This window comes from Brachyistius frenatus, unplaced genomic scaffold (genome assembly GCF_029030835.1).
Source record: "Brachyistius frenatus isolate BFR_SWC_R1_liver_20210118 unplaced genomic scaffold, ASM2903083v1 Contig_6, whole genome shotgun sequence".
Classification (NCBI taxonomy): Eukaryota; Metazoa; Chordata; class Actinopteri; family Embiotocidae; genus Brachyistius; species Brachyistius frenatus.
In genome coordinates this window covers 4,979,679-5,000,872 of record NW_027210605.1, presented here as the reverse complement: position 1 = coordinate 5,000,872, position 21,194 = coordinate 4,979,679, and the positions used below count along the sequence as shown (strand labels likewise).

Genomic DNA, 21,194 nt, shown 5'->3' with positions numbered 1-21,194 from the left:
TGGTTGCTGTATGTACGTATATGAGCAGAACCCACTGAATATTCCGCAACTCTAAGACTGACTTCTGGCCGAGCAGTGAAAAAGTTATATTACAGATAAATTAGAGATGACAAATTGGCGCCAGATCAGGTCATGCAGGCTTTCTGCTGCGTGCATGTGGTTTTATATTTTGGTAGTTGGAGCAATTATAGAAGCACCGGAAATGTTTTACCTGCAACGGTGTGTGACTTCTGAAATAACGGAGGAGAATTGTTTGGAAAATTTCCGTTGTACTCTTTCTAAGCAACTTGCCAGATCTAAGAAATGATTTAGCAAACAGCTACCTGTTGTAGCAATATTTTGCAAAGAAACAACTGCAGTTGTTGCTGTAGTGTTGACGGGGTAATACTGTACCGTGATGGCCACCAAATGTGAACCATTATAGAAAATGACTGAGTAAGGGCGTAGTTAGTGAAGTTGGGAGGTACTGGGGGAAAGAAGTTGGTGGTGATGAGGGGTAGACATGTTTTACCGTAGCTCTCAGCAGATAAATGTTTTATGTCATAAATCCCCCTTTTTTCCCCTCAAAACAGATGATTCATATCCACTCTTTTTCTCCCTCTCCGTGTCTACACCCCTCAGGTCTTGGCAGGTCACGTAAATATTAGTTTGAGCTCCCTAACAAATCTGCACCTCCTGTTGCTCCCACAGCCTCCCCAGCCAAACCTGTTTCTAACAAAGCTATACCGACTAATACCTAGTGGCTGACACCCACCCCATCAGATAGGGGCAGGGAAAGACGAATGGAAGAGTTGACACTGTAGGCAGCTCACCGTTGGCCAGATTTTAATCCAGCAAAGCAGGTGTTCTTTTGAATAGGTTCTCATTCAATAGGCCAGCCAAATAACAACTTGAGCCCCGTGAGCAAGCTGTAAATGTTTAGGAGGTGTCAACAGGCACCGGATCAGTGGTGGCCATTCATAGTGCTGAAGGTTCTCTGCTGATACACCTAAACTTTATGACCCCTGACCTCGCCAGACTTGCCCTTCAACCTCCAAAAAAACCAAGACCCAGGTTCTACTGGCCCTGAGGGATAAAATGCACACATACACACACATTTGTATATTTGAATGCACTTTCTGGTCTTGAACAGTGAGTGACAGAGTAGAAAGGCCCACTAACATACTGAGGATTTTACCAGACAGGTGATAGGTGAGTTCAGGGGGCACTAAGGGGGTGCTATCCTAGCCTGCAGGTATATACATGTGAATATGTGTGCAAAACAGATCACATGGCTGACACCCAGACCACCCCAAGGTGCATCTCCCGCAAGATTCCCACCCAGAGTCGCCTGTATTGTAGGCAGGGAGTAGGAGAGAGGAGAAGGGAGGTGGTTGGAGGGATGTGCCAGATGGGGCGGGTAATGATGATGAATTGTGGGGAACGCGGTTCTGCTCAGATTAAGATCTGCTGATAAACATGCCCGCCAGGTCTCCAAGTAACCCTATACATTTCTTTCTTCCCCATTTTCACCCATTTAACTCACTGTCTTCCTGATCACTGCCTCACACCCATTTTTTTTTTTTTTTTTTCATATCTCAGTCAAGGCTGGATTTTAGGGCTAAATACATTCAACTCTCTCACAGTCTAGGTGCGGGGCCCAGTTCTGTGTGCTTGCCTGCACGAATGTGTGTAATCGGAGTGAAGTTCACTCTATTCTCAGTGTTGTTGTCATTTGGCAGCCAAAGCTCAGACTGAAATGCATTACAGCCTGGACATAACGTTGATAAATCTTTGTAACTGTCAGTACTGAGACACAGGGGGAGTCGAGAGAGTGAGAGGTAGAGAATATAGAACAAGTGTTAAAAAAAAAAAAAAAAGGCTGACACAGTTTAGAATAATAGTGATGATGTTGAATAAATCATTGGTGCCATCTGTACTGTCTGCATGACTAACAGACTAAAGATACTGCAGCAACATGTGTCATTGTTACCAGGTTGAATGCTACAGGACAACCTCTGCTTTTAAATAAGAATTATGGACTTTTTTTCTCGATCTGAGCTTCTTGTCCCTTGTGATTTTAACTCAAAGCTGCTCTTTGAGGTAAAGTATGCTTGGCCTTCCAGTGCAAATGATAACTCAGATTTATTGCAGCATGTATTTCATTGTCTGCTGTTATATCGTTAGATTAACGGTGCACACACCAAATACATTGCTGAGATCTTTAAACGTGGCAAAAGCACAATGTGGATTTGAATCCCAGCAGTGGAGACGTTCAGACAGGTTTCTAAACTACTGATTTGGAGATCAAAACTAGTTGGCACACCTTTCACGTCTGTAAATGCGTTATTATTCCCTTACTGCACTGGAAAGCTGTGTGCATGCACAACTAGTACCAGGAACCACAGATAGAAGATGAGCAGCAAACTGTTCGTAAAATGTGATTGATGTTTCCAAAGGTTGGGTGATGATGTTACTTTTAGTCCATGTTTTCTTTTTATCAGTGTTGTAAAATTCTGACATCTCGGCAATTAATGTGGTGAGTTTACAAGATCATAGCCAGTGGCCATTGGCAAAACAGCTAATGCAAAACAGCTAATGGCAAAAGCAAGTGGCAACCAACAGGAACGTCACCCATTGGTGCGTGAACTGCCGTCATGAAGTCTTGAGTTTGACTTTTCGGCTGCTGCCATCTTGTAGTAGATTTAATTCGACCTGATTGGAAACCCATTGATATTACGCACCGCCCACTTATAGTGGAAACCTAACTGTCCCACAGTCCTTTCAATAACGCAGACATACCACCTAAAACACTTTTGACGCCTAATTTCTAATTAATGATGGGATTATTTTCAGATGGGCTGCCAGAAAACTAACAAGAAGGAGGGATTTTAGTGAACAAAACCATAAAAACTATTTAAAAAAAATGTATTGTCTTTGTATTTTATGAGAGAAGTTAAATTGGAGTCTATGAAGCTGGAAACTTTATTTAAGCCAAACCCTACTTTTGGGTGGTATTGCACTTTAAAGCACTTCTGCTTTGGCCAGACCCGGAAGCTACATCCACTTTTATATACAGTAAGTGGGAAAAACATAAAAAAAATATGATCACAGCGATAAAAAAAAACCTCAATCATCCTTTAAACCGTTGGCATTGTTTGATGCCATTTCTGTGCCCTCGATCAGCGTAATCTCCCTCTCATCTTCCTTGCCCACAACGCTGCCTGCCAGCTGCGAAGACTAATGGTTTGCCTGTGATACTCTGCAACAGGAATGCTATCAGCCTGGCATCCAGGACACAGATAGACTCGACCACAGGACGCTGGCACGAGAATAGTGACTGGAACGGCTTGATAATATTACCCCGAGGGACAATAAGCTTATCTTATCTAATGATATTGGCCCCCCATGGCTATTAAAAGACCACTTCTGAGATGTTGACGGCTCTTTTTGGGGCAGATGAGGTTGGCAGATTGAAAGGTGAATCACGAGTGGCCTAATATTAGTCCATTGAAACCTTTCATTGTAGAACGGTATCGCAAGAAAGAGCTTGCATTGATTGAGTGAGCTCAAAAGAAAAAGATAAATTTTCATTTCAGCTGCTGTATCTGAGTTTGTTTGCTTGCTGCATCCTGTCCTCACCCTGGACAAGGAAAGATAATCTCACCACCAGGACCAACACCTCATGCAGTGTTCGATCCTTAAAAAGACCATACAAGTTTGCTCAGTAAAGAGGTAATGAATTCAGGCTGTATCTATCAGTAAGTCTCACATCTGTGCAATTGTGTCTACACACTGATTTTGTCCTAATTTTCTTCTTGTGTGTGGAATCCTTTAGAATTCACATTATCAGGAGTCTCTGGACTCTAATATAACAGACTGAACCGGACTGAGAGTCTGGGGAGCAGAGGGGGCTGAGGCAGAGAAGATTGCTGGAAAGTATTCCCTTTGATAAGCCGGCCAAGAAGCCTTTGATTAAATGTGGTCCCAGCAGGAGCCCACACTAGATCCTCTGTGGCACAACCATGTCCAATCACCAGCTATCAACAGCCCCGGGTAATTACAGCCATCTAGTCATTAGCCTGGGACCCACCTGGAATTCCACATAGCGAGGGGTGGGATAGGGCCAGCAGGGGTTTGGGTTTAGGCTGGGCCTTTAATCAAACACTTCCCTCCCCTTGACTGATATAACAGACCCCACCCCGACCCACACAGAATCAGCCTTTGTTACTGACATACATTGTGTTGTTAGTGCTGCAGTGTCTCAGCTCCTGCTGGTGAGGAACAGCGATGGTGTTTGTGTGCGATGGCAATAACACGGCAGGTTATGACAGCAGTGCAACTGAACTTACTCACTGTCCTGCTCAGTCACACTGACTTCGTTCTGCATTATTTCCCTGCAACCTCAAAATGTTTGTTCGTCTGAACAAAAAACAAAGATTCCAGTGTCATACTAATGCACCATATATTTCATATGAACATCTGTTTAGATAAGGCAATATACACAATGTTATACAAGCAGGCTGGAGAACAGAGAAGTGAAATCTGTCTGATGGTGTGGTTAGGTGTAAGCCTTAGTTTTCTTTGTTTCCTTCTCACAGCAGTTTGTCGTCTCACACGCTGAAAATTAGAGTACGCTGTATAATCACAGTATATATAATCACATGGGAGTGCTCTTCTCTCTCCTAGTGTCAGCCAATGTAGTGCAGCCTCATCCACAGATGAGAAATGAAACAACACTTTACAATTTAAATAAATCACTTTAAACATCTTTCTTTTTTTCTTTTTCTTTTTTTTACAGTTGCATTCAAAGTTCCAATGATGCATCCGTCCATTTATTCACCTGGTGTCCATCTCCCTGTCCTCCGGTAGTCCTCCGGACTCCTGTTTGGCCACACGCAGAGCCGAACTTACGCTTAGATGCCCACTTCTCAAATTGCACTTACCAAGCTACTTCCCAAAGTCCAACCAAGTATTCTTTTTGGTAGATAAAAGTGTATTTCCCCCCCAAAAAATGAAACAAAATTATGTGAGTATATGATGTTGTCGTAATAATACTGGATATGTTTGAAGGCTCAGTTAATGTAACAATTTTGTCTTTAAAGCATCATGAAAGCAGCAAACCATTTTAAACCCAGAACCAAGCGCTAGAAAAAAGGCCATCTGGACCGAATCCTCGATTAAAATCTGAATCCACCCGAACCCCATAATGGTATCACTGGTATCACTGTTCATCTGATCCCAGCAGTCCAGTCACAGGGCCATTCACAAACAGGAGCTAATGGGTATTAATTCATATTGATGGGTAGTGAATTCTAGTGCTTTCACACAGATGGGTAGAAAAGCCATGCAATGAGTTGAGGTGGGGGAAGGGGAGGGCGGAGACGCAGATCACTTTTGGACAAACTTTCCCAGAATGCCATGTTCTACAGGATGTCCTGCAAAGGGGAAAGGGATGGGGTTGCATTACGGGGAGCGGAAGAGGGTGTGTCCTCAGGTCTGGTCCAACCAGTCTGCTCGTTTGGGGGCCTTGCATGTGTGTATGTCCACAGCTTCCTCGCAGTCCTTGCACTCCACCGCACAGCACCATTTGAACTTGCACTCGCACTTGGTGATTTGCTTGACTCTCGTCGTGTCGTAGCCGCGACCGCAGCACATGACCTCGCAGCCGTCTGTGCCACGGGACGTCTTATTGCAGACCCGTCCAGCCGTGCCCAAGGAACCTACACAAACAACAAAAAGAGTTAGGAAGTAATAGCTTAAAGTTAAGCTGAAACCAAAGCTACTCTTTTCACTCTTTCTGCCACTTAATTTTACTCAAAAAAAAAAAAACAGCTGTTACAGTTTCTATACTGATGTCCAGTTAGTTAGCTAATTAGTAGAAAATACCTAACTAAAGCTGAACTGATTAGTTGACGAATAATAAACTACTGCTGGTTATTTTATTTTATTTTTTTTACAGTTTTTTGACTTTTTTATAGACCAAACAATCGAGATAGGTAGACACATCTAAATTGAAAATGTTCTTTAGATGCAGCTAAAATCAGAATCGATGCAGTTCCACCAGTATTTGTAACTCTGTTCATGGGTTACTCAGATCTTCTACTACTACTGTCATCTTTGTAATCTCTGCCTTCCCTGTTTATCTCTTAGCTCAAAATCATCTGGCATCGTCTGTGACTTTTATGCTGCATTCAGGCAAGAGTGGCAGAATGGGTAAAAATAAGAATGGCCTCCAGTAGTTAGTCAGGTATTATATCAAAAGGGTCACTTCATTACTGTCGTCGCACAATTTAAGTAGCCTTGATTAGCGACTTTAGGAGACCAGATAAAAGCAGAAAATAGCTCCTTTTAAATTTGCTGTACAGCTGGATTTATTTTATTAGTTGTTGTGTTTTTTTTGTCTAAGCAAGAGATATCACAGTATATCAGAATAACGACACAGAGGGAAATTTTTAGGATTTTTCCGGCTCGGTAGTTCAAATTGCAGTTTGAAGGGATAAGACGGGAATATAACATTTTCTAAAAAGCAGAAATACAAAATAGAACAATGTCGCACAATTTTTTTTTTTTTCAAGGTTTACCACCTCTTTTTAGACAGCTGGAGTGAACCTGAGAATTTACTGTGAGTAAGTGTATGCTATTTCCATCATTTCAAATGTGTCTGTTTGCAAAATAGGTTTTCTTACCTGTGAAACAGAATTTAGAAGTTTTTACTGTCTCGTTTGTTTTGATGGTGGATCAATGGAGCATGCTAGTCACCGGTATCGACTGTTTCGTGGTGTTTAGTGGTCTGGCTATTATTACCTAATGCCGTTGCATATTTTCTGTGTCTTATGTGAATGTCATCCCCACAGAGATTAGTGCTCATGTTTGGTGTGAGAAGCTCCCTGTTTGAACTGCTACCTATCACAACAAGCTGCCCGTAGAACAACAGACCCACACACACAGCTATGCAGTGTTGGTAGAGTGGCCTATAGTTACACTGCCTTTCCCAAGCCACTGCTCCCTTTGAAGCCACTCTGTGTGTGTGCGTGCGTGCGCATGTGTGTGTGTGTGTGTGTGTGTGTGTGTGTGTGTGCGTGCGTGCGTGCGTGCGCGCGCGTGTGTGTGTGTGCGTGTGTGTGTGTGTGTGTGTGTGTGTGTGAGGGAGAGTTAAATGGACAGTGGAGCGTGACAGACAGACAGGCTCTCACACTCTGAGGCCCACTCTGCCCTCCAGCTACGCTTAGCTCAGACATACAGAGAGGGAGAGAGACTGTGACAGACAGAAAGAGGAGATCTTTTTTTTTTTCTTTTTTTTTTTTGAATTAGCTGCTTTTGTCCCTGGGCTGTGGATTCCACTGGGAAGGTGAGAATGAGGGGGAGGATGGATGAGGGGACGAAAGGAGCGGCAGAAAAAAAAGGCGCAAGGACAAGGAGGAAGTGGACAGAGCTTCTAAGTGATGCAGGTGTTGATGTCAGATATCGCAAAAAATGTAGCAGTGTTTCAGCCATCAAACAGGCAATTACAAAGAGTCATAAATAATGAGGTGCGTTGTGTAAAGGTTGATCAAGACATCCCCTGACCGTAGGGTTGAGTGTGTGTGTGTGGTGTGTGTGTGTGTGTGTGTGTGTGTGTGTGTGTGTGTGTGTGTGTGTGTGTGTGTGTGTGTGTGTGTGTGTGTGTGTGTGTGTGTGTGTGTGTGTGTGTGTGTGTGTGTGTGTGTTCACAGAGACTGACAGAGGTCAGGTGGTCACAGAAGGACCATGTCCCCAGGGTACAAGGATATTAGCTTCCACAGACATCACACGGGAGGCCTGCTGTGTTATCTGACTACCATTACACACACACACACACACACACATACACAGACATCCACACACACAAACACACTAGTCATGCATGAACATACACACAGCATACACATAACAAGCCCGAAACACCACACATTCGGGGCAATCCATCAACATCCATGAGAAACTGCTTCTCTGTCTCTCAGTCTTCCTTCTTCTTCTCTCCCTCTGCTGTCTTACCTGCTGCTTTGTCTTGCAAGCAATAATCCGGTGAGTTCTCAAAGTAGACCAGGTCGTTTTTGGTGGCCTTCCTGAAGGCTTTGTTCGCTACAGCGAAACCTGTCCCATCCTGATTCATTGTCACCTCAATGGCCCCGTTGTATTTCCTCCTCAGGTAGTCGCCAGTCTTCCTGAAGTCTGACATGGCCATCCAACATGTCCGCAGGGTGCACGAACCGCTGACTCCGTGACATTTACACTCCAGCTTCATGAAACGCTTCACCGCCTAAATGAGGAAGAGGGGATTGTTGTTGTTGCTTTAGCACATCATAAAATTTTGGTTTTGCATGTTCTAAAAATTCACCACTATAGTATTTTAAAGGGTTGTTTTACCCAAATTGTATGAAAACATATTTCCTCATTAGATGTTCCTCCAGTGGTACAGTATAGTCTTGCAGAAAGTTTTAGGTTTTGTCTTCCCAGGTTTTGAGTTATTTGCCTACTTTCTACCGAAGAAGTAGCCTGTCGTGGCAGTGAGATCTGCTAAATATCCAGAATTATGGGGATGCAGTTTATGAAATGAAATTTAGCTGCTGATTTTTTTTATTTTTTTAATGTATTTTTTACTTTTTTAATGCTGTGAGCGCAAAAAGAATTCAATTCACCTCCATTACATTATCAAAGCAACCCCATTTACACTTAGCAATAACATACGATCAGTATTTGAAAATTGTGTCTCCCTAAAGAGAAACACATGCTAATGCAAGATGTACCTACACTAGGATTTTCAGGTTTTTCAAAAACTTAGGTTCAAAAGAATTTAAGCCAACATAGCCTCTGCTGTAAATGCTAGTTACACTGGATTTTTTTGTTGTTTGTTCCTTAATCGTTTCTTTGGGGAACTTGTGAATTGTTTTCGCTGCTGATTTCTGGAGATTTAGGATATTGCATTGAGATTGTCTTTATGCCAGATGTGAAAGCAATCTGAACAGTTGGGCTACATTGTTCAGAAATATCTACCCAACAAGTTGAAGCACCATCTCGTCAACTAACTCAAGAAAGTACACAAAATGGAATAAAGATGAAGACGACTCATTAATAGGAGGAGTAAATGCAAAGACCCATGATCATTATCTAACCTGGGGAAATTAAACCAGAACTATCTGCGCAGCTCCACAGCCCACTTGTCAATAGTGTCAAAATCATTTTTCATAATTTGGAGAATCAACAGCAACGTTATGGGTTGTACACTTGCAAATCCTTCAATGCATAGTCACCACACACACTTACTGTTCTGCCACAGCGGTTGTTGTGCAAATTCATGAGCGCCCGAGCATCTCGGACAGTTCTCTCTTTGGCATCTATGAACGCTTTGGCAAACTTTATCCCGTAATTGATATTATCACTGCAGCCGCCCCAGTCGAACTCCCCTCTCTCATCGCTGGCGCGTCCACGTTTGTGTGGGTCACAGTTACACGTCTTCAGCTCCCCCTGGCTGCAGGCGCGAGTAAGCGCGTACACCACTCCTGCTGAGGAGATGGCATAGACGAATGCTGCTTCACGACTGCCTGAGAAGGAGAGAGCGAAAGCACAAGGCCAAAAGAGAAACAGCGGTTAGATGAAGGCAGAGGTTAGAATAATCCAATCTGGTACTGAATACAGAAACTGCAGTTACTCATATCATGCCTTATAATCGATTCTCCTGGAGCCAAAGACTTGGGGCTTTGCAGCCCACATGTTATCATGCAAACACAGATACACATAATGCCATGACAAGGGCTGGGTGTGAGCCATCAGGACATGAAGGCGCAGCTGACATGGCATATCAGGCCGATGTGGAGTATAGACCAGCTCTGTTTAAATATTATCATGGAAATGATCGTAACTGCGGGGCTCTCCTCTGCTCACATAAATTGTTTAAATACAGACACAGTGATACGCCATTAATCAGCGCCAGGGTGATGTCATGACAGCATTATCTACCATTGCTGTGCTCATCGGTTCCTCTCTGGACTTTTTTAGTTCCTTAGAATAAGACTCATCTACTGTGTGGCCAAGGACAGAGAGAATTAGATATGGTGTTTGGTTACAGTTGCTTTTTTTTTGTTGTACTTTTGGGAATTATTGTCCAAAAAAACAACATGGCAGTAAGAGGCACAAGAGCTTGTTCAGCTTCAGTCCCTTCGTCAAACTAATAAACACAAATGATCAGTTGATGTCTCTGTACTCAAAGTCTAAAACAAATAAAAGAAAATCAACCTGAAATGAGATTGTAATTTTCTCTTGATGAAATTGGTTGCTTTTAAAGTCCATTTTCATTTGACCAAGTCAGGTATTTGTTTGGTCTGTTTGTCCGCCCAGAGAGAAATGTTTAAACAGCAATCAGCCCTAAAATGTTATAAATATATTGAAGTCTCTAATGATTCGGTCACAGCCTGCCCCTGAGCGACTGTCTGGAACTAATGCTTTGTAACATGACAATCAACTCAAATGTTGTTACATTTTCTATTAAACCATTAGATATTCATAGTTCCCAGAGCATAAATTCTGAAGTTTTTGGTGACCATGCAGGCTTAACTCTTGTGTCACCAGCAAGCCACATATTTTACTTGCACTCAGAAAATAATCCGAGGAATTAATGATAAATCTGGAATCTATTTAGCACATCAATGCTCAGCAGATTCAAGTCTTTCTATTTTAGAACCCGACCTGAGCTTTCCTTTATCAACGCCATCAAATTCTGCAAATACAAGGGAGGGTCAAAAACGTCAGAGACCGGTGCGGTTGCGCGCGGATGATGTGTGACACCGTGACCTGCCCAGAGCCGGGCGAAGGTACAACTCTGATGAGTAAGTGTTACAAATTTCAACGCTTGGATCAAAATCAGCCCCCCCCCCCGAGTTAAAGATGCTTTTGAGAGCAGTGGTCTGAATTTGTCTGCAATGTTTTACGCACCTGAAATCTGAGAATCTGAGGAGAGACCATCAAGGTTTTGCAACAAATTACTGGGGAACAGAAAGAAGTGGCAGGGAGGAACAGAGGTGGGGAGGTAGGGAGCGATGATTCTGTTGTTGCGGGGGGACAAACCTGTACATTTTTACCGCGCTGCGAGCGGGTGCATTGTCTTTTCGGATAGCCCATGTGTCATGGCACCACAGTTCAGATCATTTGCACTGAATGTTTCCCTCAGAACATCGCACTAGCATTTTAAAGGGTCTCAATTGCAGATTTTCTGAGTTTGACACAAAACTTGATGTGCCCTTTGGTCAGGTCCACGGAGAAATCAAAGACGTGCCAAAACCAGCTCACAAAAATGTGTCTAACTCGGGAGCGGGTTTTGATCAAGCGTAGACATTTTTTTACAGAAACTCATTAGGGTTATACATTCCCCCTTCTCCATGGGAGCAACAGCAGCATTCTCTGAACTTTTTGATCAACTCTTGTACAGTTACGTAATAGGTAGATTACTGTGTCATTTTCAAGACACTTTCTGCTCCCAAGAGGATAAATCTTCTTTTGATTCTGTCGTTGCGTGGCTCACTTTAGGCCCAGTTTTTCACTCATCAGTCTCATATTCATCTAACATCTCCAAGCTCGACGAGTAAATTGAAGACAGACAGTAAATATGGGAGAGTAAAGCAGGGGAATGACGTGCAATAAAGGTCCTGCCAGCCGGAAAACAAACCAGGAACTCACTGCTGGCAACATTTGCGCCATGCACTCTACATCCTAACCACTCAGATATCAGGTCGTCCCGAGATTGAACTATTTGGCCACATCAGCCAGCTGTAGTTTATGCTTTAATCTATACAGCTGTCTACACCGGCCGCATAACATGTTTGAGCTGCTCTTCCTGCATGCTGACATGGGTGGGAAGATTGAAGTGTGTGTGTGTGTGTGTGTGTGTGTGTGTGCGTGCGTGCGTGCGTGTGTGTGTGTGTGTGTGTGTATTGGTCTCATAGAGTCATTGTTCAGTCCCTTAGATACTGACAGGATACTGCATGACTGAAACTTCTGTGCTACTTGCACCATGTTGCATGATAACAAAATGCATATTATATTCGTTCTTGGATCTATTGAATCGTCGTTGTTTCGAGTTCGAATTTCGAGTCTTGCGAAGATTTTTTTGTTCCAAAATCTGCAGGGATAATATAATACTGCATGCATTTATGAATTCTGTTTTGCATTTAAAGCTTTTAGCACGTTAGTGAAGCTATATTCCTTTCTGAAATGTGGAATTGAAGGATAAAGTTTCAGCAAATGAAAATACTCAAGTAATTGCACTTTAAAGAACATCACAAATCTTACTGATATATTACAAATTATAAATCACCAGCGATTGGACATTTTTGTATCTGCAAAACTGGACCAACCTTGGCCAGAAGAGTTTGTGTGATCTAACCGGCTTCTTCTGTATTTACTCGAGTTTCCCATTTCATCTGCGAGGTGAGGCGACGGGGCAGTGGGTGCTGAGGGGTTGTATGTGGGAGAGGACCGAGGGCATTGCTGGTCATCTTTCAAACCTGCGCTGTTTGTCTGACAGTGAGAATATCTCTAAATATTTACATCTACATAACTGTTTATTCCTCTCCACCTAACACACACACACACACACACACACACACACACACACACACACACACACACACACACACACACACACACACACACACACACACACACACAGAGCCTGTATCTTCTTATCTGCTAAGTTTTTTCCATGGGTCGTCGTCCCCCACACATGGTTGGGATGGCTGGAAGAGGCACAATAACAAGCTATGGAAAGTCAGTGACATCAGAAACTAGGTTTGTGGAGCGTGACACCTTTTTATGCGTCCTGCATCCAGATACTACACTGAACTGCTGCAAATGAAGCTTTCATTCATTCACTTTCTCAAAACCAATAAAGTAGAAAAAGCATTATCAACATCCACAATCACACACAGTCACACTTTTTTCGTCAGTGACTTGCGAGTGCAACACTAAATCCGTGCAGTGCATTCAGAATGCAGCAGTAATAATCTACTGCGCGCAACTGTTGTTTTTCAGCAGGTTTAAAGAAAAACTACCAGACTAATCTTTGTGAAAATTGGTGGAAAGGTGTAGCATGGATCAAGGAAAAAAACATTACATTTTGGAGTGGATCCAAATCAAAGGGTATTGTATACTTGCATCAACTTTGCGAGATAGGGCATTTAGCCAACAAATGCCATACATCCTATAATCCAGTCAGTGGTAGAAAAGTTTAGTTGCGATAAAACATAGCCAATTTTAAAGATATGATGACTTCGTATCACGATCCACATTCATGGGTGCCAGTAACCTGGGATGCACATATACTTGCTCAGACTTTACACAGCAAGCAGCTTTGGTGAAGCTCCACACTGTCCAAGTGTGGAGTTGCAAAAGAAATGCATGATGGATAATTTATCATTTTATCTTTAATGCTAAATTACCAGGGAACTTTAAGACACTAATGCAGCCTGGCTATCAGGTATGTTTCTATCAGAGCCCATTTCCCCCTTTATTAATGAAGAGTCATGATACAGACGTTCCCCACTTCTAAAACTTGTCATAAGGAGGAATCCTATAATATGTATGTGACCATGCATTTGCGCAAGTGTATATGTATCTATGCATGACTATGTTACACAGCAGAGATGTCTGGCAGGAGTGGAAAAACAAAATGACGACAAGCCCACATCTTGAAGCCTGTGTGTTTATTGACGAGGCGTAAGGCATTGCAACAGTCCATTAGTGACTATAAACACAGAGCACCAACATAAGTCGAGTATGAGGATGAAGGACTGGAGAAAGAACAGAGCGAGGAGAAGGGAGAGATAAGGGATGGAGCTCAGGTTCAGGCTCAATATCTGTGCTCTTTGGCCATAAAATCAGTTTTCAGACAGACACACATGTAGACACACATGGACATGGACTTACTCCGTAGCAAGACGCGTCCAAAGACGGTGTGGTCACGGTCCAGTGTGCTGCAGTTCCATCGGTGGTGTCTGAACTGGTGCTGGCACTCTCTGATCCACTCCTTGGTGCCCTCACCGATGGCCTGCATGATGTCAGGGTGGCGCTGGCAGAGTTGCCGCTGCTTGTTCACCAAGCCGGGGATGTTGTCGCATATTACACGGGCCCCTAGTGCACCAATGTACCTGAGGATGCCAGGAAACACGAGAAAATTCAAAGCGTTAGTCATATAGAAGGATTCATATGTAGCAGTTAGCAGAAAGCAGCGGTTGATGGTATGCTGCAATTGATTATTAATCACATTGTACGTGCCCTTATATGAATGTGGACACACACATGTAGGTAGTGAGTGGCATGAAAGAGAGCTGCAGTAACAGTCCTCTGAGTCAGGGATCACTACACTTAACAGTTTAAGGTTTGCGAGTAGGAGGGGAGTGGAAACCATTTACTCTGCTCTTCAAATAAATAAGCACTTAACCTCTCCCCACAAGACCTGCGTGTGTATGTGTGTTTAAATGTTTCCCAAAGGGACAAGCAAAATCATGTCGTCACAAATCAGAGCACAAAGTCTGGAGCCTCCAATAACCCTGTCAAACTAAGAACCCATTTACTCACTTTACTCCTCTCTGTCTTTTGCCTGATTGCTTTCATCTTACTCAGTTTTCCTACATGCTTCTTCCAATCTTCTCCCTGCCCCAATAAAACATACTTTTACAGTACCCTAGCAAGATACATGCCATGTTGAGCGTGCCCAAAATAAACTCTTAATTGTGATTTGGCTGTCTGTGCATGTGGATGAGACCTCTTGCAGCTTGGTGGCTGCAAGGTTTTGGCGGGTCAGCGAGGGGAGGGCCGGGGAGCGTGTAGCTGTGTGGTCGTGTTTTATGAGGCCGGGCGAGAGGATTGAGAGCGGAGACTCTGTACTCCCCAGAGTGGGATTAGAGAGGAGGAAAAAGAACAGAGTGCTCATCAAAGGAAAGTGCCAGGGCAGCAATTCACACTTAATTTTCTCTCCCTCTCTGTCTGAGAGTAAGGAGGACTTGTGGATTTTATAGGATAGTAAATCATTATCCACAGGTCTAAAACAACGTGCTGTAAAGCCCTGCGACTATACTGTGGACCACAGGAGAAAAGACAAGTGGGAAACAAATAAAGACACTGAACTCTATATGCTGACTTCGGATTACACAGCCACAATTCCTGTAAATTACACCGGTGGTTTACTGCTTTATTATATTTTCAAATCATAGAAGAAACACCAAAAAAGTCAACATAAATAACCTGTTCATTTCCCCCGCATTATTAAGAAGAAATCCTCCCATACTGATCCTCAGATATCCTGATAATTTACATTACATTATCATATCGGTTTACTTTCTGTTAAAGGAGTCTAAAAGGAACTTGGCCACAGCAAACAGAAGTCAAACGTGGTGGTGCAGACGTGCCCACAGGAGGAATAAATACCAACTCACTACTTCTGTTTGGATAATTGCCCTACATTAATAGGTAGGTAGGTAGGTATATACTTTATTAATCCCCGAGGGGAAATTGTTTTTTAATAAACAGAGGCTATAATTGTTCTTGAATTTAACAACAGTTTAAAAACTAGGATTTATTATGCATTTACATGAAATGTTGCTGTTTCCCCCCCTATATTTCTTAAGTGGCTTCACCATCCCACAATCATTTCTGCAACCACCCCGGGGTGCTAAAGCCCCAGATCTGTCCATATCATCACCTACTGTCCACCTACAAAAGTTTGAGAAATAGTTCGACTAAGTGGTGCATTTCCCATACACTAATTTCCCCTCAAAGCCAGTAATGCCCAGTCAAAGCCTCACTCTCCCCACTATTCCCCATAACTGCTTTTAATCTACACAGACTATTAGGCATTCCATCAGCCCCATACCCGCCCACACACAGACACTTCTCCTATAAACACGCTTACACACATGGACATTTTCACTTATGTTATTGCGCAGGCAATGAGATCTTTTTTAACCCCTCACCTATGCTCTAGATGGCTGGTTTGGGGGTATTTTAGTGAAGTCATTTGTGTGTTGTGAGCGATACCTGGTGAATTAATGACTGCTCTTGCCTTGTTGAATGCAGGCTCCAGCTGAGCTGAACACGCGCTCAGCCAACCGCGCCGACATAAATTACATTTATCGCGCTATTATTATTACTCAACATGGCAGGCCAACAAACTGACACGAAGAAAATGCATTTTAGATACCAAATTATAAAGAGGCTTGAACCTCATTCTCAAACCCATAATTTTGGTTATCTTCACCGTTAATAAGCCATCAAGTTTCTGTGCTCTCTTATTATAATTTTTCTTAAAGGATTTTTAAATGAAATTAAATGAAAGAATAACACATTTATAGTTTTTTCTTTGCAGTCATGATCTCATAGAATTAAAAGACAGTTTAATAATTCGGGGCAAATATCATTAATTTTTTTTTTTTTTTATTTTTTATGAATCCCAATGCATTTAGGTTATTTGCAGTAAAAACGTACATACCTATGAGAAAAAGACTAATAACGTTAAAAGGTTGCCAAAAGCTCGACGCAGCCACAACATGGATGAGAAAAGCTCCGTCAGCTATTATTGTTGCGATAATAAATTTTCTGACACAAACCCTAAGCCCTCATAATGACTTTGTCTGCCTGCTGTTGGAAAATCGCTGCTCTGAATTAATTGGAATGGGGTTTGCTTTTAGAGTAGTCATCATAAGTTAAATTTTCTGGCAGTTTAAATTCCTAAAGTTATAAGGAAATACTCAAAAGCTAGGCAGTAGTCCCAACTTCGTTTCGATGATTAATGGTAATTTTTTTGTCGCATTTTCTTACCTTCCTTTTACAGTTCGGCTCTTAGTTTAATCCTAGTTATTATTATACTAATATACTTCTTGTACATACTTAATTTTTTGATCCAAAATAAAATATGCAGCTCTAATAAATCATAGTGGCAGGTAGGCATGCCTGTGTGTGATGGATGAAGACTCACCACCATGAAGAGTCCACCCGAGGCGTCACCAGCAGCAGCAGCAACAGACAAGCACAGTAAATCCTCGAACTGGCACCGGGGTTCTGGCATGAAGAAGACCGGGATGAGAGTCTGGCTCCCGGCGAACCACAGCGCTGAATCCGAGCTGCCCGGAGGCTGAGAATCCTGTTTAACCCCAGCATTCTTCCTTTTCTTTGCCCCCAAACGTTCCCAAAAATATTGTAAAAATATATATCAAATTTCCCAGAAGAAACTTCAACAGATAAGGTTAGATGTGGAGTAAGTTAAACGCCCATAAAGCTGGTAGGCCTCATTATCCAGTGTGTGGCTCCATGTTTGCAAGGCTGTCAGCAGAGTGAGGAGCGCGTTTTCGGTGCCATGTGCGCACCAGACTCTCCACTGAGTCGGCTACTTCTGGTTGCCAACGGGAGGTTTACCTGACGAGGCGAGCAACAAGTGTCGGCAGTTTTGCCTTAGCTCCTTATCCTTGGTTTTTTTTGCCTAGTTTGTGCAGAAATTTGGTTCCGAATTAGGGCTGGAGCCAAAGGTTGTCAGATGTAGGACGGGCTGCGGTTCTGTCGGCTGTTTGACTCAATGCTGGGTCGGATGCTCGCGCCGGACCTCTCCTTTATTAGCGCACGGTGGACAGAGTCCGGGCTGAGAGAGGGAGGGAGGTGGAGAGAGAGAGAGAGAGATGAGGGAGGGCTCGCCGCTGACAGCTCCACTCGCTCATTGGGCAGAGGCAGGGGTTACGGAGTTTGACTAGGAAGGAGATATTAAAAAGGGATGGATGGAGAAAGGTGCGCGCGTGTGTGTGTTGTGCTGGGGTAAGGGTTGACGATGCTGTTAATGTGGAGACGGTCCTATTGTGAGTTCATCTGTAACCACAGACATAAATTATTACAACTAATGATGGCGCCTTCATTTTACAACACAGTAAAAACAGATAATTAAATCACCAAATAAATGAATTTTATTTTTCATTTAAAGGCGTTTTGACTAAAGGAGTAATAATTTCGTAATTATAGTCTGCACATATACACAGCATATGAGCTTGAAATGCAGTAATTGTTATGTAGGAAATCTATTGTTATTGTCCCTTATTAATAATTGTGATCAGACCTATCATATTCCATGGATATTTATGATTTTTATGAATTCATACTACTACTCATCATGCTGTATTTCGCACGCATCTTTCACAGGCTTAATGCATAACTGAGCTCATAGTGTACAGCATCCAATTGTCCTCCAAATAAGAAGAAAATACATCATATTAAGATTAATTATCATGTGCTATAGTTGATAAATAAATGAATATTGTAATTCATTGACATGGGTTATTACTGTTACCAAATACTTATTTAAATAGTTGTTATGTCTGCATGCACGACATAAAGCACAGCCGAAATAAAGGTCAGAGAAAAAAGCAGGGAATGTGGGACAGAGCCAAATCGTCCAGTGGAACAGCACTATGGCTTAAATATGAACCACATGTGAAAGAGAGAGAGAGTGCTGAGACAGCGCTGGAATAAAGCACACACGCACACACACACACACACACACACACACACACACACACACACACACACACACACACACACACACACACACACACACACACACACACACACACACACAATTGTCTCTGGAGTGCAACCATCCTTACCTTTATTCCCATGTTTGTGTGTTATCTTAATGTTGTCTTGATGTTTGGCCATGAGTGGTCATCCATCATCAAATCTCTGATGTTTCCCATTGTCCTTGAATGCCTCCTATCAGATAAAAACTACTTTTAAGTATCCAAAAATACTTCACAAACTCAAAAAACACTCCTTGACTTGTTGACAGATGCCAATACAGTTTTAACAGCGTAGACTTGAACTTGTGCAAGTTGTTGAAACGAAGAGAAGTTGATATTGAATTGAAAATACTTCAGTTGATTCAGCTGACCCCATTAATACTGACAAACAAGTAAACAAATCAGGAAAATCCCTGTCGGAATTGAAACTATTAGAATTAGCAACAGCCGTTGCAAAGTGCTTTTTCATGAAAAGCTTGAGAAAACAGTTCTAGTGTTTATGCCAAAGCTGCTGTCGAAGCTATGCTCCTTTCAGAGACATTTGTATTTCTGCTTCGAGCTCGCCAGGCAGGCTGCTGCTGTCAGAATGAGACACATTTCCATCGTTTTAAGAGGCAAGCACATGAACAAAAACACAAAGTAGAGTGGGTACAGGTTTGTGAGAGGCCGGGAGGTGAGGCAAAGAAGCTAAGCTCTGGCGAATATTTGTGCGCTGCAGCTTAGCTCACAATTTTCTGCTAAATCAAAAGGAATTAGGGAAGCACAAACATGGCTGAGTTATGCTCTCTCTCCTGGGGCTGGAGCTGGAACAGACTTTCTCCCTCTCTTTCTCTTTCCCAGCCTGTGAACTTGACCCCAGCTTTCGCTTCATAAACAATAACAGAGTCAAGTGCCTCCTTGTCAGTTGAGGAAAAGTTTGCCCCGATGTACGGGGCCCAATCTGGTAACCATCTCCTCAGAGGAAAAGTACTGACGGGGGGTTGCCGCGTTTCAACGCCGCACTGGGGTGAAGGAGGGATAAAGGTGAGATTTACAGAAGCAGGGGTTTTGGACTAATCCAATTGATTTCTGTGTTGATACATTATAATTACTCAGGATTATTTCTGACAGGAAAGTTGCAGTTAGAAAAGGGAATGGGCTGAATGAACCAAAGGCCAGCCAGAGGCATGCACTCTAGGTGGAAGAGTTGGACTAATGGCCCAGTAATGTGTTCCCTGTGGGGATTATGATGTGGGCTGCCACCAGTCAGGCAGTCCAAGGATGAGCTCAGTGTGTATTCCCATCAACTGGCAGGCTGGAGCAGGGAGGACAGCCTGTCGTCAGGCCTGGCCGAGTTCCCATACTGATTGGACAAAAAGTAGCACAGGTGGAAGAGGGGTGAGGAGAGGGGGGTGACCGAAGCAAGTTAGAGAGAGATGGGGAGTGTTCCCAAGTCCAACATGATTTCCCAATAGCTCATAGTCATATCAAGTGCTCCATCCCAAACTAACAAATTGTTTGCAACAGGTCCAAATTAAACAAAGTACTTTGTTTATGCCCTCTAGAACATCTCAGACATATTCTGATTCTTATCGACAGGATATCATTTGTCTGTGCAAAACTGTTACACTAACGTAATTAAACCAGTGTTGTGATGTTTATGGCTAAGATTTGGTCAATTTTAGGCACAACTTGGCCAGGTTTAGGACAAAATGAGGGTTTGGATTAAAGTAAGTACTTAATTTAGGTAAGAGGGTTTGTCATCAGCACAATTTCAACAAACACTTAGTTATTAATGTCAGAGACGGATTGTCAAGTTAACTGTCAGTTTGAAATGAGAAAAAAAACAATATACTACCATGTTAAAGTTTTGTTGACTCATTCACTCACTCACTCACCCACCCACCCCATGCTCCCCCCTTAGAGGATGTTGGTGCTCTATAACAGCATTATATCACCTCCTCCTTTGCTCCATTTACGATTACTACAGCTGTTAGAACGCACTGACTGAAACAACCTCATCACCTCAAAGCGTGTAATACACCCACCAGTCCACCGGAGGACACAGCGTCAGTGTCACGTTTTGCGACCAAAAACCATGCTGTTAGGTTTCTGAAAAGATCACAGTTAGGGTTAGATTTTGGATTCGAATTTGGTCAAGTTTTAGACATCAAAACTATTTGGTTAGGGTTAGGACAAGTTCATAGTTTGGTTTAAAATAAATAATTTTACCCTGAATAATACTACTTTCTTCACAGAAGTTTCCCAGCATAGGTTACATAAGTTAAGCGTGTTGTGTCATATAAGTAACTTACTTAGGTTACTGAAAGTTAGAAAAAAAAAGTCTTGCAACCGTTTTTGACCTCATTACATCCTTCTTTAGTGAAGGTATTTTCAATTAAGAGAGAAAAAAACTACTAGGTTAAGTGAAGCATTATGGTCATCATCAAAATAAACCAGAGTTGACTGTTGGTAGCAACAGGGTGAGAACAGGAGTCTTTGTATACCCAGCCATCTACCCCCACCTCCTCCCTATGACACCAGTTTCTTCTGAGTAATGGCAACTGCCACAAGATAATTTGTAAGTGTTTGAACACATGACGAATGCTGTGTTTTTGTCACAGGGCTGTATCTATTATGTTTCAATTCCTGCAAGATGACTGGTTGTAG

The 21,194-nt window shown here is 42.6% G+C and overlaps 1 protein-coding gene across 1 annotated transcript; it reads right to left on the bottom strand.

Moving 5' to 3' along the window:
• Positions 1 to 4,443: 4,443 nt before the first annotated feature.
• LOC138614595 (protein Wnt-2b-A) lies at positions 4,444 to 17,586 on the bottom strand. The gene is made up of 5 exons (XM_069688130.1): positions 16,964 to 17,586; positions 13,918 to 14,138; positions 9,265 to 9,542; positions 7,996 to 8,260; positions 4,444 to 5,702 (listed from the first exon to the last, which is right to left on the bottom strand). The coding sequence occupies exons 1-5, from the start codon at positions 17,143 to 17,145 to the stop codon at positions 5,473 to 5,475; spliced, it is 1,176 nt and encodes a 391-aa protein (XP_069544231.1). The 5' UTR covers positions 17,146 to 17,586; the 3' UTR covers positions 4,444 to 5,472.
• Positions 17,587 to 21,194: the final 3,608 nt, after the last annotated feature.